The sequence below is a fragment of the Silene latifolia genome, chromosome 10 (assembly GCF_048544455.1).
Source record: "Silene latifolia isolate original U9 population chromosome 10, ASM4854445v1, whole genome shotgun sequence".
NCBI classification, from domain to species: Eukaryota; Viridiplantae; Streptophyta; class Magnoliopsida; order Caryophyllales; family Caryophyllaceae; genus Silene; species Silene latifolia.
The window spans coordinates 16,240,901-16,258,883 of NC_133535.1; the positions used below are offsets into that span (position 1 = coordinate 16,240,901).

The window sequence follows — 17,983 nt, forward strand, 5'->3', positions numbered from 1 at the left end:
GCCGGGGATGGTGTTAGGTTATACTTAGTTAGTTAGAGTCTTAGTTTTAGTCTTTATTTGTTGTTTGTTAGTTTGCGTAGTTAATTGTTTCTTGTAGAGTGTGTGTGTGTGTGTGTGTGTGCGAGCGCGCACACGCGCTTAACCTAGTGCCTAAAAAACACTAGGAGACTTACGGTTTACCAAGTTGTATGCTTAGGGGGAATAACAACGCTTTGTTTTACGACTCTAACCCGGAAAGGCTTTTCCGAGCTTTACGGAATAGGACATTGGCAAGGGTTCGAACCTCCACTCAAACAACTTTAAACCAAGCAAATACACTCACCTCACCTCAACTTGAAACCACAACTCACCAACCTACAAACGACACAATTGATCCTTTCATAAACCCATTTCACGAATTCCCAAGACCCGATACACCACCACAAACACCACCACATATACCATTTATAATACCCTAAATGGCGGCTCTAAGAGATCACAATGTACCAAATTCGGAAGACTTCTCTTCATCAATTAATTTTGGTACCTTGGCTCTAAATAATTTCGAGATTCATCAAGCCCAATTCGGATTGATTGAGAGGGATAGTTTCCATGGAAATGCGGACAAGGATGCGCATGCACATCTTCGCAAATTCAAGAGCAAAGTTGCCATGATGAAAAGGAACGGAGTCTCCAAAAACACTCTAAGACTCATGTTATTCCTGTTTACTCTAAAAGATATTGCGGATATGTGGTTGAATGTCCACCCACCAAACACATTCACAACTTGGGATGGTTTGGCAAAGGCATTCTTGGCCAAATATTACCCTTCTTCAAAAACGGCCATGCTTCGTAATGAGATTTAAACTTTCCAACAAGAAGACGGCGAATCTCTTAGGGAAGCATGGGACCGATTCCAAGATTTGATTGCTAGATGCCCCCACCATGGCATCCCGGCGTGGTATGTGACACAAATATTCTTTCAAACGTTGTTGTCAAAGATCAAAGAGATGGTCAATGCATCGGCGGGAGGAGGTTTTGACCACCTTGGGGATACCGAAGGTTTAGCTCTTACGGTGACTTTTGTAGATAGGGATACGGGCAATATGATAGTAGTCATCCCTCTTACCACCTTTGGCCAAATGGTGGGTACAATAGTCAAGATGAGGGAATCGTCTATGAAGATCTCAATCTCCAACCCGACTACTTCTCTGCCCCCATTTTTCCTACTTCGAGCACTGGGCAAGAGGACGCGGGTCATGACGCGGGTTGGTATTGAGGCAACATGCGATTCTGTAATACCACAGGTTTCTGACCATGAGATACTCGGTCGAGTAGGCTGTTGGGTGTGCGGAGGTTGGGTTCTAGAATGTAAGTACTCGACCGAGCGTGTTGGTACTCGATCAAGTTGGGCATACTCGGCCGAGTACATCGAATACTCGGCCGAGTAACCTGTCTGACAGGTTAATTTCCGCGGGTTTGATTAAAATAGTTGGAGAAGAATATAAAGGCGTGTTAACAGTTTCTTAATCATTTCTTAATCGGATTGATTTAGGGTTTAGGGTAGATTTTGATTGTATGATGTGGCTATGGTTGACGAGTTCGTAGAGGAGCCTTTCTGATTTGATTGCTGTGGTTTACTGGATTGCGAATAAGGTAGGTTTTTCCCTACTCAGTTGGCTGTGTAATTAATTAAGTTGTTTGTGATTAATTGTTGGCATGTTATCTCTTTGATTGAAATTGATGGAGGTTGATTGGGTTATACTGTTGGTTGGTTGTTGTTGTGGGACCATGTCAGGAGATGGTTCCAACCCCATGTTCGGCCCTTGTGAGTCCCGTCACAAGAGGGATGTGCACATTAAGGAGTTGGGTTCGTTCGTTGCGATGAGCGGGGCTTAAGTGGTATGGTTGTGGTCTCCACTGGCGGTGTGGGTTACCTGTTGCGATAGGTAACCTAGCAGGGCTACACATTTTAATGTGTAGTCAGTTATTGGTAATTGTTGGAGTTGGAGCATTGGTTGATTGTTTTGTTTGTAATTGTTTCCGCTGCGTATACTTGATTTGGTTATACAGTTGACTGCCCCCGTTTTATGTTTTCAAAACTGTGGTGATTCATTCGGGGATGGTGAGCAGTTGACTTTGCAGGTGATGGATGTTGAGATAGCTCGCGGGATACGGAAAGGCAGAGTCATCACTTGTTGCGTTGTTTAGCTATAGCTGAGTTTAGTTTATGACTTTTGGTTTTGGTTGTATCGTTTTGGAGTTTTAAGACTTGTAACTTTTTTATTTCAGTTGTTTTAATAAAAGTTGTTTCATTATGGTTTCTATGATGCGTACTACCTCGGGTTGCCGAGATGGTAGCACCCTTATATGCTACGGTGGTCCTTGGTAAGGGACTTTGGTATATGGGGGTGTTACAGATTCTTCGGGAGCAACGTCGGTACCTCCGGGTCGGGAGGAGGTGATATGATGATGGGTGGTGTTGTGATGACAAGCGGGCGTGAAATTCCCATGAACACGGATGACCTCATCCGTGAGCCCGAGTTTGGTGATGAGGAATCGGGATTCGAGACCGATGCCTAGGCGGCCTAGTGATAATGGCTAGCCTTGCTCCCCGAATTAATCCAATGCACAAGTATAATCCCTTAATCCAAATCTTTCATGTATTTTAGAATAGCTAGCATTTAGATTACTTTTAATATATTAGCATTAGTATTCATATAAGTGCATTCATATGATTGCATTGGATTTAATTTCTTGTAATATATGTTACATTTAATAATTGCATTCATATAGTGTAATTTGCATCGTATTTCAATTTTGCATTCAGAATAGATGCATTTTATTCAAAAAGACAAACAAATTAGGAAAAATCAAAAATCTTCAAAAATATGTCTTTAATTTTCAAATTTCTCCACACATTTATTTCCATTGGAAGTCATGTCAATAAATAAGTGTGAGGAGGAAATTCTCTTATTTAAAATTACCAAAAACATGTATTTCATTTTCAAAAATATAAAAAACCAAAAATATGTTATTTCACTTTCCCTTTGCCTCTTTCCCGCACTTCATTCACCCTTGAATGTTGTATATATTGAGTGTGGGGAGGAGGCTAAAAAAAACAAAAGAAAACATGTCTTTAATTTTCGAGGAAAATTGAAAAAAAAAAACAAAAAAAATATGTTCTTTATTTTTCCCATTTCCTCCCTACATTAGTGTCATCGAGGACGATGTGAATCTTAAGTGTGCGGAGAGAAGTATCTACCTTGTGAATATTTGTAAATATTTATAGATACATGTAAATATATTCTTGTAAATTTAAGAAAATTTTCAAAAATGCCTAAAAATTAAAAAAAAATTCAAAACAAAAAATACAAAAACATTTCTCTCAGCGTGTTCCAGCTACTAAAACTCTATTTTTATGTACAGTAGAATTTCAGCATCTGTATATACAAAGAATGCCTTCACAAAGTAAGAGAAAATTCTACACAAAAGTTATAAAAACATTAATTCCTTCATTTAATAGTCTAATTCTTACATAAATATCAATTCTCCATACACATGTCTCTATACACATGTTTTCACATAACAACTTATCTATTAAAATGGTACATTATTACATACCTATCTAGTTTTGTATTTCATTATCATATAAATACTTACTCCCTCACATTATTAAAAGTATTTCACCTTGTCGAGCTCTACGCCGAACATCAGCCCATTTGCGTATTTGTTACCTCGAATAGGTATTGGCAGTTCCTTGATAAAATACTATAGAAATGACAATAGAATTAATAGACAATTAATAAGATATATAAACATTTACTCAAATGCAGTATACTTAAGATACTCAAATGCACTATACTTGAGATTATACAACTCAAAACTCTACCTTAGGAAGTGCAATACATAAGAATGATTAAAAGATAACAAATTAACAATAATTGATGCATCTCTACTACTTAATGAAAAATATATACATTATAAGGCAGACCACATATTTACGAAAAACCGATAACTAAATAGTAAATAAAATATAAGTAATTAATACCTCAAGTAGATTTTTGGGTGAATTTGTAAAACCTCTACTCTCTTTCGATCCTTTAGCTACATTAATGTCCTACAAAATAAAGGTAATATTATGCGACTAAGATGAATATAAATCAATAAACAATCAACAATCAACAATAATTCAACTCAATAATACCAAAATTCACAGCGTTTCCCATCAAAGATACTAAATTAGCATGATAACACATACTTTCGGATACCATATCTGTAACACCCCCATAAATCGAGACCCTTCCTCAAAGCATTACTAACACATTGAGGCATCACAAGACTTGGTTTCCCAAGCTTGTAGTGCGAACAGACAAGCCAAGAAAAATTTACGACGATAAACTTAAATAGATAAGTATGAGTTATATAAATAGTTACAAGTTTAGGGGATGCAAATGCAATCCCATTTAGTACAACCCAAATGAAATAAAGTGGAGTTTAAAATGTCAAAAACTAGATAAGCATAAGTGGTGACCGCTCCCAAGCCCTCGCTTCACATCAAGCTAACCTCTCAAACACTGCTCCCCATATGGCGGAAATCACCATATAGTTCACCACAGACATTTAAAACCCAAGTGTTAGCTTAATAATACAAATGCTGAATAAATGCAAATGATAAAGACTTTATGCTCATGTGATAGATGTTTAGACGACCAGCCATAAATCCAACAAAGGTATAAAATGCATGGCAACAAATCCCCAAGTACTCACCTCCTCATAACCAGTGGCCGGGACAGCCCATGACACCACATACCAATACTAGGTACTCGGAACACGTCCTTGGTACCGGGCCCGAGAGCGACTCGAGTCCCCTGCCAGACATCGTGTCTCAACCACACGAGTCCCTCCAAAACTAAAGTACTAAATGTGCACATCCTCCTTGGAGTGGGAAGCTCTAAGAGGTGACTCAAGCGGAAGACGGTTTGCCAACCGCGTTCCGTCTCCATAACCACAACAAAATATGTTCTACCATCCTCCAAAACCAATCAAAAGACAATCAACACAAACAATTCCAATCAAGAACACCCATGTAATTTACACCAAACATATGATACAAGTCAAAATGCTCATCCTTCACCAATTTACTTCTTTTCATGTAATTACTTTCTAACATGTTATAATGCATTCTAACCACATATAAGACGATTAGTCATACTTACTCTTTCACCACATACATAGACAACATGGAACCATATTATGTCTCAAACCCTAATTACCATTAACATGTTATAATGCAACTACATGAAACAAGTGCAATAAATGATAATAAATGCATAATCAACCACTCATATTATTAGAGCTATGTAGGGAAAACCCTACCTCAACCTTATCTTCACAAGGTTTCAAGCTAACCACTAGAAATACCCCTCAATAAAGCTCCCTAGACAGATTAATTACTACATTCATTACCATAAGCTACTACCATAAACATACTAATTAAATCCCTTAATTACCCATCTTAATTTTCCATAACCTAATTAATTATAAGAAAATCTATTAAGATAATTTAGGTTACTAACATAAGATTAAGGGAAAGTAAAGTATAAGTCGACTTACAAATAAAGTGGATGAACAAGGAAGAAAAGATGGTAAGAATCCTTCACTCGTAGATTAGTTTTTTAGAGGATAATTTTGGTGAGTGTTTTAAAGAGAATTTGGGGAGTTTAGAGAGTAGTGGAATTGGTTGGGGAGTGAATTTAGGTGAGGAAATATGAAAGGATAAGCTTCAAAAGCGACACTCCATCAACCAATCTTCTCGCGTAAAACAGACTCGGCCAATAAGTCGGTCGAGTGGTCGGTCCACTCGATTGAGTGGGGCTCCACTAGGTCGAGTGGATGGTCACTCAGTCGAGTGACCAACTTTTAGAACATTCAGACTCCAGCCAAACCCCACTCGGTCGAGTGAGGCTCCACTCGGCCGAGTGAATGGTCTACTCGGTCAAGTAAGGTCTTTATAAATTCGAGGTATTACAATCTTCCCTCCTTAAAAAGAACTTCGTCCCCGAAGTTCACACCTGACACTATAATTACCAAAGTTCTATGTCCCTTAGTGCTCCAAGGGTGCATGGAGGTCGGTCGAGACAAACATAAAACTAGTACGGTATGACAACTAAGGTGCGGTCGTGCCGGCTTAAGAAGGAAAGGAATAAAAACTTGTGCTAATATGGTTACGACCTAGTAACCAACAACTCATACCTGTGCCAAAAGGTGAGGGTATTGTTCTTTCATGGTTTCCTCGGCCTCCCACGTGGCGTCTTCTATTAGATGGTTAGAGCATAATACTTTTACCAATGTCGTCTTCCCACGTCTTGTCTTCCTTATATTTCGGTTTAGGATCTCTTTGGGTGTTTCCACATATGTTAAGGCATCATCCAACTCGGTCATCTCCGCTTTAAGTACGTGTGAAAGGTCACTTATGTATTTACGCAATTGAGACACATGAAAGACGTTGCGCACTCGGTGCAAGGCCGGGGGAAGTGCTAAACAGTAGGCCACTTCCCCTACTCTATTCAATATCTCATAGGGACCAATGAACTTTTAGCTCAACTTGCCTCTTTTCCCAAATCTCATAACTCCTCTCGTGGGTGAAACCTTGAGTAACACCTTGTCTCCTACCGCAAATTCAATGTCACTTATCCTCAAGTCGGCATAACTCTTTTGCCTATCTTGTGCCGCTCTCATCTTTTCTTGGATTACATGGACTTGATCAATCATGTCTTGGATCGTTTGAGGCCCCAACAAGATGGCTTCGGTACTATCATCCTATCATATTGGACTTCGACACTTCCTCCCATACATGGCTTCAAACGGTGCCATGTCAATGCAAGCATGATAACTATTGTTGTAAGAGAATTCTATCAAATGTAGCCTATCTTCCCAAGAACCTCCAAATTCCAATATGTAAGTCCCCAACATGTCTTCCAACGTTTGAATGGTCCTCTCCGTTTGTCCATCCACTGTCGGTTGGAAAGTCGTACTCATCTTCAATTGAGTACCCAAGGAGCTTTGAAGTTCTTGCTAAAACCTTGAAATAAACCGCGAATCTCGGTCCGACACAATGTCCTTTGGGAATTCATGAAGTTTGACCACATACTTGCAATAAGCATTAGCTAACTCCACCTTGCTCCAAGTGTCCTTCATTGTAATGAAATGAGCCGATTTGGTTAACCTATCCACAATGACCCAAATCATGTTGTTCCCCTTTTGAGTTCTTAGTAATCCCGGCCTACTATAAAATCCATAGATATCGACTCCCACTTCCATTCCGGTACTTCTAGTGATTTCACTTTCCCATGTGTTCTCCCTTCACTCTTTGGCAAGTCAAGCACCTTGTCACAAATTCCGCCACTTCTCTCTTCATGTTTGACCACCAAAAGGTCTTCTCAAGGTCCTTTTATAGCTTATCACCACCCGGGTGTACCGAGTAGGGTGTGTTATGAGCTTCATTCATGATCTTTTTCTTAAGTTCCTCATAATTTGGGATGCACCACCTCCCCTTGAATCTAAGGCTTCCATCTCCATGCAACTCAAATCTTGAGGACTCTCCCTTTTCTAGTACCCCTTTCCACTCTTGGATCTTCACATCACTTGCTTGCTTCTCTCGAATTTTATCGTACAACTCGGGTAATAAGGTCAAGTCCCCGATCGTATCCCCTTTTCTTATCACGTAAATGCCTGTCTTCTTCACCTCTTCTTTCAATCTTAGCATGGACAAGGCGGTACATAACGAGTGCACCGACTTCATACTTAAGGCACGACCACCACATTGGGTTTCCCTTTATGGTAGACTATATCCATGTCATAATCTCCAATGAGTTCAATCCATCTTCTTTGCCTCATGTTCCACTCCTTTTGGGTGTAGATGTATTTCAAGCTCTTGTGATCGGAAAATACCTTAAAAGTTGCTCCATACAAGTAGTGCCTCCAAATCTTCAAGGAAAAGACAACGGCTCCCACCTCTAGATCATGTGTTGGATAGTTTTCCTCATAGGTCTTCAATTGTCGGATGCATAGGCAATGACTCTACCATTTTACATAAGTACACATCCCAAGCCATTCTTTGAATCATCGGTGTACACCTCAAAATTCTCACTCCCTTCCGGCAAGGCTAACACCGGGGTCGTGGTCAAGCGCTCCTTTAGAGTCAAGAAGTCCGTCTCACAACTCCTGTCCCACTTGAAACGGTTTTCCTTACTCATCAATGGCGTCAAAGGTGTAGAGATCTTGGAGAAGTCTTTCACGAACCTTCGGTAATACCCGGCTAAACCCAAGAAACTTCGAATTTCCGCCACATTCTTGGTTGCCACCCACTTAGACACGACCTCAATCTTTGTAGGATCTATGGCAACCCCTTCCCTTGATATCACATGGCTTTGGAAAGCCACCTTCTCCAACCAAAACTCACACTTACTAAGCTTTGCATAAAGTTGGTACTCCCTCAAGGTTTGCAACATAATTCTCAAGTGCTCTTCATGCTCCTCCTCGGTCTTAGAGTAGACCAAAATATCGTCTATGAATACCACTACGAACTTGTCCATGTACGGGCTAAACACCCTATTCATGAGATCCATAAAGGTGGTCGGGGAATTTGTCAACCTAAACGGCATTACTAAAAAATCATAATGCCCATATCTTAATCTAAAAATGGTCTTTGGAATGTCCTCATATCTTATCTTCAATTGATGATAGCCCGACCTTAAGTCAATCTTTGAAAATACTCCGGCTCCAATAAGTTGGTCAAATAGTGTTGGGAAATGTGTCCTCAACAATAGTGCGATCACATGATTTAAATATCATTATTAAATCTCATACTAAGAATACGCGAGGGATGATTCTTTATACAGTCCACTGACCGTCATTAATCGGTAATGATTGGCTAACTAGAGTTTGACATTACTGTCGTGTGACGGTGGTGGTCAGTTGATCCCTTTAGGTTACACCTATAGGATGAGGCCCAAATAGATAATTAATTAATTGTATGAGATACAGATTAATTAATTCCTTAATTTTGAGAGTGCAATTTTTGCGTCTTATTGTAATGTGATTAAATAAGATTTAATTTAGTAATTAAGTGTTAAATTACTAAATTAGTTGAGGTTTTAATATAAGTTTTGAGGTAGAGGTAATTAGTTATTTAAAGTTACAAGAAGTTGTAATTTGAACTAACTAGTTATTATGGGACCCATTATATGATGATATAATGGTAGTATACTACTCAAAAAGTGGAGTGTATATTATATTATTAATTGTAATATTTAAGTGTTAAATGATTACATTAATAATTAATTATGTAAGATTGTTAAACATATGACTTATAAGCATTTGTGGGACAAATGACAAAAGGCAAAAATGGACCAAAATAGGTCCAAATTTTCGGCCATAATAAGAGCACAAAAGATGCTCTTTTGTCTTATGTTGATGTTGGTTATTGTGTGATTGTGACATATCACACAAGCCTTTACATGCTACATCTTACACCTATGCTTCCTACACTCTACCTACACTAAACAATAGAGTAAAAACAAAAGCACAAGATTCCCTACATGGGTAGAGGCCACTGGTTTTTGGCCTTAAAAAGAGAGCATTATTTGCTCATTTTTCAAGTGTGTGTGCTTGTGTTGTTTTTCTCTCTATTTTTCCTCATATGCTATTACAACAAACTCTCTACAATACTAATACTCTCCAATCTATTACTAGAGGTAGTAATACAAGAACATTAGTATTATTATTAAGGATATATTTCTACTACATATCTAGTTAATATTAGTAGGAATTTTTGGGATTAATCTTGGGTGCAATTTATTGGAGTGGCTTCTATACTTGGAGTCTTAGGAGGATCATCCATCTCATTAAGCTCAAGAACAAGTGAAGGAAGGTGACCTTACTTGTGCCCACATTTTCGAACCAATCATCAATGTAAGGAACATTGTTTTTCTTATAAATCTTTCATTTTGTTATGCATGCACTAGATCTAAAGAACAAATAATTAACAAGTTAATTAGTTCACTATTAGAGGAGTCTAATAATAGGTATATGAACCTAACAAGTGGTATCAGAGCATAAGGATGTTGCATGCATAATCGGTTATTGTTTTTCCGAGTTAAAAAGGTTAACATATAAAACTAAAAATTTGTGATTTATAAGTATAAGCTACGAAATCACCATGCATGTTATATATTCTGATCCTAAAATGTTTTTTGGTCATTTTTTATGATTTATGGAAATTTATTGCTCATTTTAATGATTTTTGGTCATTTTATTACATTTTTATGACTAAAATGGAATTTAAAGTACTAAAAATAGTTAAACAAAGTTTCTGACCTTGGAAATTTTATATGACCTCACATGCATATTTTACAAGTTGTGTGTAAAATGTCGAGTTAATTTGATTAATTTTGCACGATTTATTATTTTTATGAGATAAAAATGGATTAAAAGAGGTAAAATGGTTAAAAATAGTTAAATTTCGAATTAAGCCATGATTTTTAAATATGATGTCACATGCATAATTTACAGAGATTATGTAAATTTCTAGATTAAAATATTTCTTTTAGCATGATTTATGGATTTTTGAGTAAAAATGGCATAAATAGTGTCTATTTTAGCAAAAATTAGCTAAAACGTATTGCATGGCTTGAGAAAAATTATTTTAAATTGCATTAATATCCCTCTAATCATATCTAAAGTTGTAAAAAATTATTGGATTAATTTTCGGATACTTCAAGTATTTTATGAGATAAAACCGATAAAATGCAACTATATTTTCTCAAAATTAATTCGAAAATTTTAACCATGTTTTTTGAAATTATGAGTGTCATGGAATTATTCCAAAATGTTCAAAAATTTAAAATTCAAATTTTGAAGTTTTTATAATTTAATATGGATTTATTTCATATAAATATTGATTTTAAAGGTAAAAAATGAGCATAAAATTAAATCAAGTTGAATTATTGTCAAAAATTTAGTGATGACTAATTTTTGAGTCCTAAAAAGTGTTAGGATAATTAACTTGAGCTTAGATGTGATTTAAGTGTTAATTAGTGATTTTAAAAGGTTATTATCACGCATTTCCATGAAACCGGGTTATATGTACGATATAAGTTAAATAGGGCGATTTGGCACATGATTTTGCATGATAGGTACATATTATAATGCTGCATATTTCAATTGTTGAATGTCTTTTATTTATATAATTTTGAATTATGTAATTTTATCTTAGTATGGCCTTAGTTTTAATCGATATTACCCGTAATGAAAGGGAATATTGATTCGGTTGTAATTTAATGTGATATCGTATCACTTTTATTTTTTATTTCATTAGTTTTTCCATTTTACAAATGTATAATAGGAATAGCTTTGTATTTTTATTATTATTTGTAATTATGGAGCATCTTCAAAGACGGTACCATTCGGAAAGGTGATCCGACAAAGACGGTGTCTTGGGAGGCGTGCCATTTGAAGAATCAAGGGACTAAAGGAGTTGGTTTCCGAATATGTAATAGATTATTTGATTTTCTATTTTAGGAAGGCCATACTAGGAATTTTGTTTATTGCTTTGCATTTCTTTTAATATGTTGCATGCATTGCCAAATCGCCATAACAACACATGCATATCATATCGAATCATCGGCCGTGTCAATTATAATTATCGTAGTTCACCGCTTTAGTTCACTTAAAACGTGATAGATAATAAATTGACAAGACCTCTCACATATAATAATTGAGAAATAGCCTTACCAAATAGTAGAAACCCATGAAGTACCAATTTCATAAGGGAGTTAATCCGGCTTCACCGTAATACAAACCTTGTTACGTTGGCGAAGTGGGGTAGTAAAAAGTTATTACATCGAAATTTGGATTGAGCTCAACGGAAGTATTGTTGACCGTAGTCGCATGTGTTCCGGGCTAAAGATAAGAATTAGAGTAATTTTTATCGACCGAGAGTTCTAAAAGTAGAATCGATTAAAGAGTTAATCCACCGAGTTATATTAATAAGGGATGAATCGGCTCACCGTGCCCGAGTTGATATGAATTTGGATCTCGGAATCATTTATGTAGTTGGTTGGAGGTCACTATATAAATGCAATACTTGTAGTTAAATTTACGAGTATTATTAAAACGATAGATGATAATTAATTCCTTCATTTCCTATTTTGTAGTGAAATTTATTCTATCAACCGCAATGGCAACTCCAATCACGTCCGCATCCACTAGTTCCACCACGCTTACCAATGTGTCATGGCTCCGATCCTTCATGGATCAATGTAAGTTAGAAAAGAATGGGTCTAATTTCGTCGATTGGTACGCGCAACTTCGCTTGGCCGCGCAAGGTGACGACAAGCTTCGTTACCTTACCGAGGCATCTCCCACCGAACCTAATGCTAGGTCCACCCCCGCCGCTAGGCAAACCTATGAGGTTTACCAAAAGGAGTCGGCCGCGATCAAAAATGTGTTGATCTTTGCTATGGAGGCCGAACTCCAACGAAGTGCTATAAAGATTAGCACCGCTCATGAGATCTACATGAAGCTTGTGAACCACGTTTTCACGAGCTCCTAGGGTCATTCAATATGAAGCGGCTTCCGCTTTGATCTTAACATCAAGGAGCGCCAAAAGGTGAGCTCTCATGTGCTCAAGTTGATGGAGCATGTTGAGACTTTGAAAATGCATAAGGTGGAAATTCCCAATGAACTCGTAATTGATCGAATTCTTCATTCCCTCAACAAAATCAAAGCATATGTTCAATTCCGGGTGAATTTTAATATGCAAGATAAGAAATTTTTTCTTGATGAGTTGCACAAAATGCTTGTGCAAGCCGAAAGGGACATGGGGCTAAGTGTTAGCACCACCAAAGATGTGCTCAACGTCAATCATAAGAGCAAAGGAACTTTCAAGAAGAGCGGGAAAAAGGGAAAGAAGCGAACTCCCAACAGGAACATAGCTAAGACTTATGAAGCAAGCTCCTCCAAGCCCAAGTACAGTGCCCCCTCCGGGGACAAGTGCCACTATTGTTGTGGTGTTGGACATTGGAAAAGAAATTGTTCCAAATACCTTGGCGACATCAAAGTCGGAAAGGTTATTCCAAAGAGGTATATGACTATCCCTATCTTTTATGTTTCAATCTCAATTAGTATGTGATACAAGTTGTGATGATTACCCTTTTTTATTGTAAATAGGGCCCCCTCCTACCAAGGACAAAGGCAAGGAGAAGCAAGCCTAGAGGATCATGAGGGAAGCTAGAGTAGCCGACCGTGGTGATGGATCAATGGAAGCTTGTCTTTAATTTTCTTTGTCTTTAATTTTATGATGTATTTCATGTTTTTAGAACTATTTTGATTTCCTTGTGTGACTTGGAGATTGGTTTGTATCCTTTAAACACGGGTTGTATTTTGGATATTGGTGATTTGGCTTTCAACCCAAATCACTTGTTTTATTATGTTATTTGTTCTAAAATCATCATCATAAATTACTTGCGTAGAGAAACATTTGATAAACAACTTAAATTGATTAAATAGACAATTATGATGATGGGATCATTATATGTCCATAAGCTATGAATTTGATTCTCCTTATGTCATTATTACTAAAAGTAACAAGTTACTTATGTAAAATCAATTATAAAGTTGTAATGAGTTTTTGAACTCATCAAGTAAGGAGTTTTCGATACCATTCGGACACATTTTTTTTTAAAACGGATGGTCCACCAGGATATACCTAGAATAGAGAGTCTATTAAACAGATGACATGGATAAGACTCGCATATTATCAAGCTGCCATGTTAGGATGGCCTTTTGAATGCTAATACATAGTCTAGATAAAATCCTAATACTCCGTTAAATATATATGTTTGTGACTCACAAAGCTATCTCTCGAGAATATAGATGTATTTCTGAGAGATAGAGTGGGAGTAGATTGAATCGTCACAAACATCTCTTATAGTTGAAATGTTACTTTGTGAAAGTAATAGAATTATAGAATGGGAGTTGGTATTGAACTATTGTCTATGAAGATAGAATGGAATCATAGTTCAGTGGGAGTTTATCGCACATGTCTTATTGTTTAAAAATATTACTTTGTGAAAGTGATAGTATTATGACCATGTTACACACGAGCCATAATATTACAATCCGAAAATTGTTACTCGAAAGTAGATTTACTTAAAGGAAAGGGTCTCCTTAAAGTGAATAGAGCTTTAGAGTACTTAAATGCATAAGATTTACATAAAGATGTTGATCAAGATAAATTATGTTAGGAATTGCCGCATTTCATTTGAATGAAAAATGGCAAATAAAATTCGCTTTTCTAAAATGGGAATTTAGAGAAGGAAGTGTTTGAAACACAAAATCTTAGATGAAGATCTAAGAATCCTATCATATTATGCGTAGCTTTCTTAAGTGATTTTAAGCAAGCATTAAAGGATTATACTTTTCGTTCATGTGATTATAGTGAATTGTTTCATTCACATGATTGAAGAATCATGATATACATGAAGTTAAGTGGGAGCTAGAATTGTTTCTCTATGTCTTATATGTTGATAACATGTTACTTATTGAGAATTATGTACCAATGTTCTCTTCTGGCAAGATTAATTCGGACACTTGGAATGGGATGCAAAGTATTCTAGATTTTGAATCTATGAGAGAGAATATTGGCATAGAGTTAAGAGTCTTATGAGGATAAGTTCTTTCGTATCTGTTGTACATCAACAAAGTCAAATAGGCTATTCATGTTGATGGAAGTAGAATTACTATGATGGAGTCATAGTCATTCACTGGCCCTATTAAGTTGTTGATCATATGAAATCGAATTCTAATGTTTCCGCCATTAGAATGATCATGTATGCCAACAGACGCATGTGCCATGATGTGATATATGCTGAGAGCATAATAAGTCAATTAAGGGATAATTCCCACATTATGGCTTGTGAAAGCCTTAAAGAACATCCTTGAGATTCTTGAGAAGAATTAAGGATTAGTTCACATGTTTGGATGACAAACTAAGTTAGGTGTTAAAGTGTTGCACAAACATTAGTTTCCAAACTTAAAAGGGATTTGTTGAAATCCTAGGATGACTTATTGACTAAGGAGTAAGAGACTAGTTTCGCACATTGCAAATTCTACAAAAGGAATCTAGGTAAATTGTGATAAAATCGTCAATGTATGGATTAAGGGTGAATCCCTCTACAAATGACTTTATCACAAGTTATGTGATAACAGTGGGAGCATCTTTCAAGTTAAAGAGCCCAAGTCTAGCAAGAAGCCTAGACAAATACTTAGAAATGAATTCATGTCATTAAAGATAACATCGAATTGAAGGAAATAGCAATTGATAAAGTTGGAATATGTGGATATCGGGTATATCTACTTTCCAAGCTTTTATTGCATTTAAACTAGTGTTAATAATACACTAAAGATTATTGAATATGAAGTAGTAATAGTGTATTGACTATTTATATGTGATAATCACATTTATCGTTTGAGTTTTATTAAACTCACCCGCTACCTTGTCGTATCCGAATGGGTTGTAGAGACAAATTGAACCTCATTAAAGTGAAATGGATTGACATGGTATTCGCCCCTAGTTACTTATATGAGGTGACGTCTCGAAGTGACTAGAGTGTGATGTGATTGATGGCAAGTTCAAGTGCCATACAGTCATATGGGATGACTAGTCGATCACATAGGCAGACTGTATGGGACACTCTGTCGGGCAGTGACCGCTTATAGAGTTCTGGTAATTCATAAAGCCTGGTCGTGGCAAGCGCTACTATAGTATTCTTATGAGTCAATTCTTTTGACTAGAGACTATTCGCCCAAGTTGGCACAACTTCTGATTAGCTTTGATTTATACTCTACGATTTCGTAAATGAGGTCAAACTGGGTATATTTTGGGTTATGATGAACTGTGGCTGAACGAAGGGAATAGGGCGATAGGAATTGTCCACCCCTTGTCAGGGTTGTTTGAAATCTCAAGGCCACTCGAGGAGTAGTTAACTGGAAATGCGTGGCCACGCTCGGAAGGTATCTATGATAGATAATTCCGGTCAGACAGTTAATCTCCAGATCGAGAAAACCGCTCAAGATATGATCAAATGTAAGTACGACCTGCAAGACACCTTTCATTGAGTGGGAGATTGTAATAGGACAAGAGAATTGGTGACGCACACTTGTCGAGGACAAGTGGGAGATTGTTGGGAAATGTGTCCTCAACAATAGTGCGATCACATGATTTAAATATCATTATTAAATCTCATACTAAGAATACGTGAGGGATGATTCTTTATACAGTCGACTGACCGTCATTAATCGGTAACGATTGGCTAACTAGAGTTTGACATTACTGACGTGTGACGGTGGTGGTCAGTTGATCCCTTTAGGTCACACCTATAGGATGAGGCCCAAATAGATAATTAATTAATTGTATGAGATACAGATTAATTAATTCCTTAATTATGAGAGTGCAATTTTTGCGTCTTATTGTAATGTGATTAAATAAGATTTAATTTAGTAATTAAGTGTTAAATTACTAAATTAGTTGAGGTTTTAATATAAGTTTTGAGGTAGAGGTAATTAGTTATTTAAAGTTACAAGAAGTTATAATTTTAACTAACTAGTTATTATGAGACCCATTATATGATGATATAATGGTAGTATACTACTCAAAAAGTGGAGTGTATATTATATTACTAATTGTAATATTTAAGTGTTAAATGATTACATTAATAATTAATTATGTAAGATTGTTTAACATCTGACTTATAAGCATTTGTGGGACAAATGACAAAAGGCAAAAATGGACCAAAATAGGTCCAAATTTTCGGCCATAATAAGAGCACAAAAGATGCTCTTTTGTCTTATGTTGATGTTGGTTATTGTGTGATTGTGACATATCACACAAGCCTTTACATGCTACATCTTACACCTATGCTTCCTACACTCTACCTACACTAAACAATAGAGTAAAAACAAAAGCACAAGATTCCCTACCTGGGTAGAGGCCACCGGTTTTTGGCCTTAAAAAGAGAGCATTATTTGCTCATTTTTCAAGTGTGTGTGCTTGTGTTGTTTTTCTCTCTATTTTTCCTCATATGCTATTGCAACAAACTCTCTACAATATTAATACTCTCCAATCTATTACTAGAGGTAGTAATACAAGAACATTAGTATTATTATTAAGGATATATTTCTACTAGATATCTAGTTAATATTAGTAGGAATTTTTGGGATTAATCTTGGGTGCAATTTATTGGAGTGGCTTCTATACTTGGAGTCTTAGGAGGATCATTCATCTCATTAAGCTCAAGAACAAGTGAAGGAAGGTGACCTTACTTGTGCCCACATTTTCGAACCAATCATCAATGTAAGGAACATTGTTTTTCTTATAAATCTTTCATTTTGTTATGCATGCACTAGATCTAAAGAACAAATAATTAACAAGTTAATTAGTTCACTATTAGAGGAGTCTAATAATAGGTATATAAACCTAACAAATAGATCGTCGATTCTTGGTAAAGGATAGTTGTTCTTGACGGTGACACTATTCAATTCCCGATAGTCAATACATAGCCTCAAAGTCCCATCCTTCTTCTTCACAAATAGAACTGGTGCTCCCCAAGGCGAAACACTAGGACTAATGTACCCCTTATATGCCAATTCCCAAAGTTGTTTCTTCAATTGCTCTAACTCTTTCGGACCCATCCGATACGAGGCCTTAGAGATAGGTCCTGTTCTCGGTTTCAAGTCCACCCCGAATTCTACTTCCCTTGGTAGAGGTAATCCGGGCAACTCCTCCGGAAATACATCTTCAAACTCTCTCACCACCAGTATCTCTTGAGCTTGTGGTATTTGTAGATACCCGTATCCGTCGATATTGGAATTTATAGAGAACCCGACAAACACCCGATGATGATAGGACACATGTATTTATTTAGTTGTCATTATCATTATT

General features: G+C 36.7%; 1 protein-coding gene and 1 non-coding gene across 2 annotated transcripts; both read right to left on the reverse strand.

Moving 5' to 3' along the window:
- Positions 1–824: 824 nt before the first annotated feature.
- Positions 825–931, reverse strand: LOC141610158 (small nucleolar RNA R71). The gene has a single exon (XR_012528054.1). It is a non-coding gene; the product is annotated as a small nucleolar RNA R71 (small nucleolar RNA).
- Positions 932–8,069: 7,138 nt separating this feature from the next.
- LOC141607184 (putative mitochondrial protein AtMg00860) lies at positions 8,070–8,645 on the reverse strand. Its single transcript, XM_074426544.1, has one exon. It carries the CDS (start codon positions 8,643–8,645, stop codon positions 8,070–8,072), a length of 576 nt encoding a protein of 191 aa, XP_074282645.1.
- Between the last annotated feature and the right edge of the window lie 9,338 nt (positions 8,646–17,983).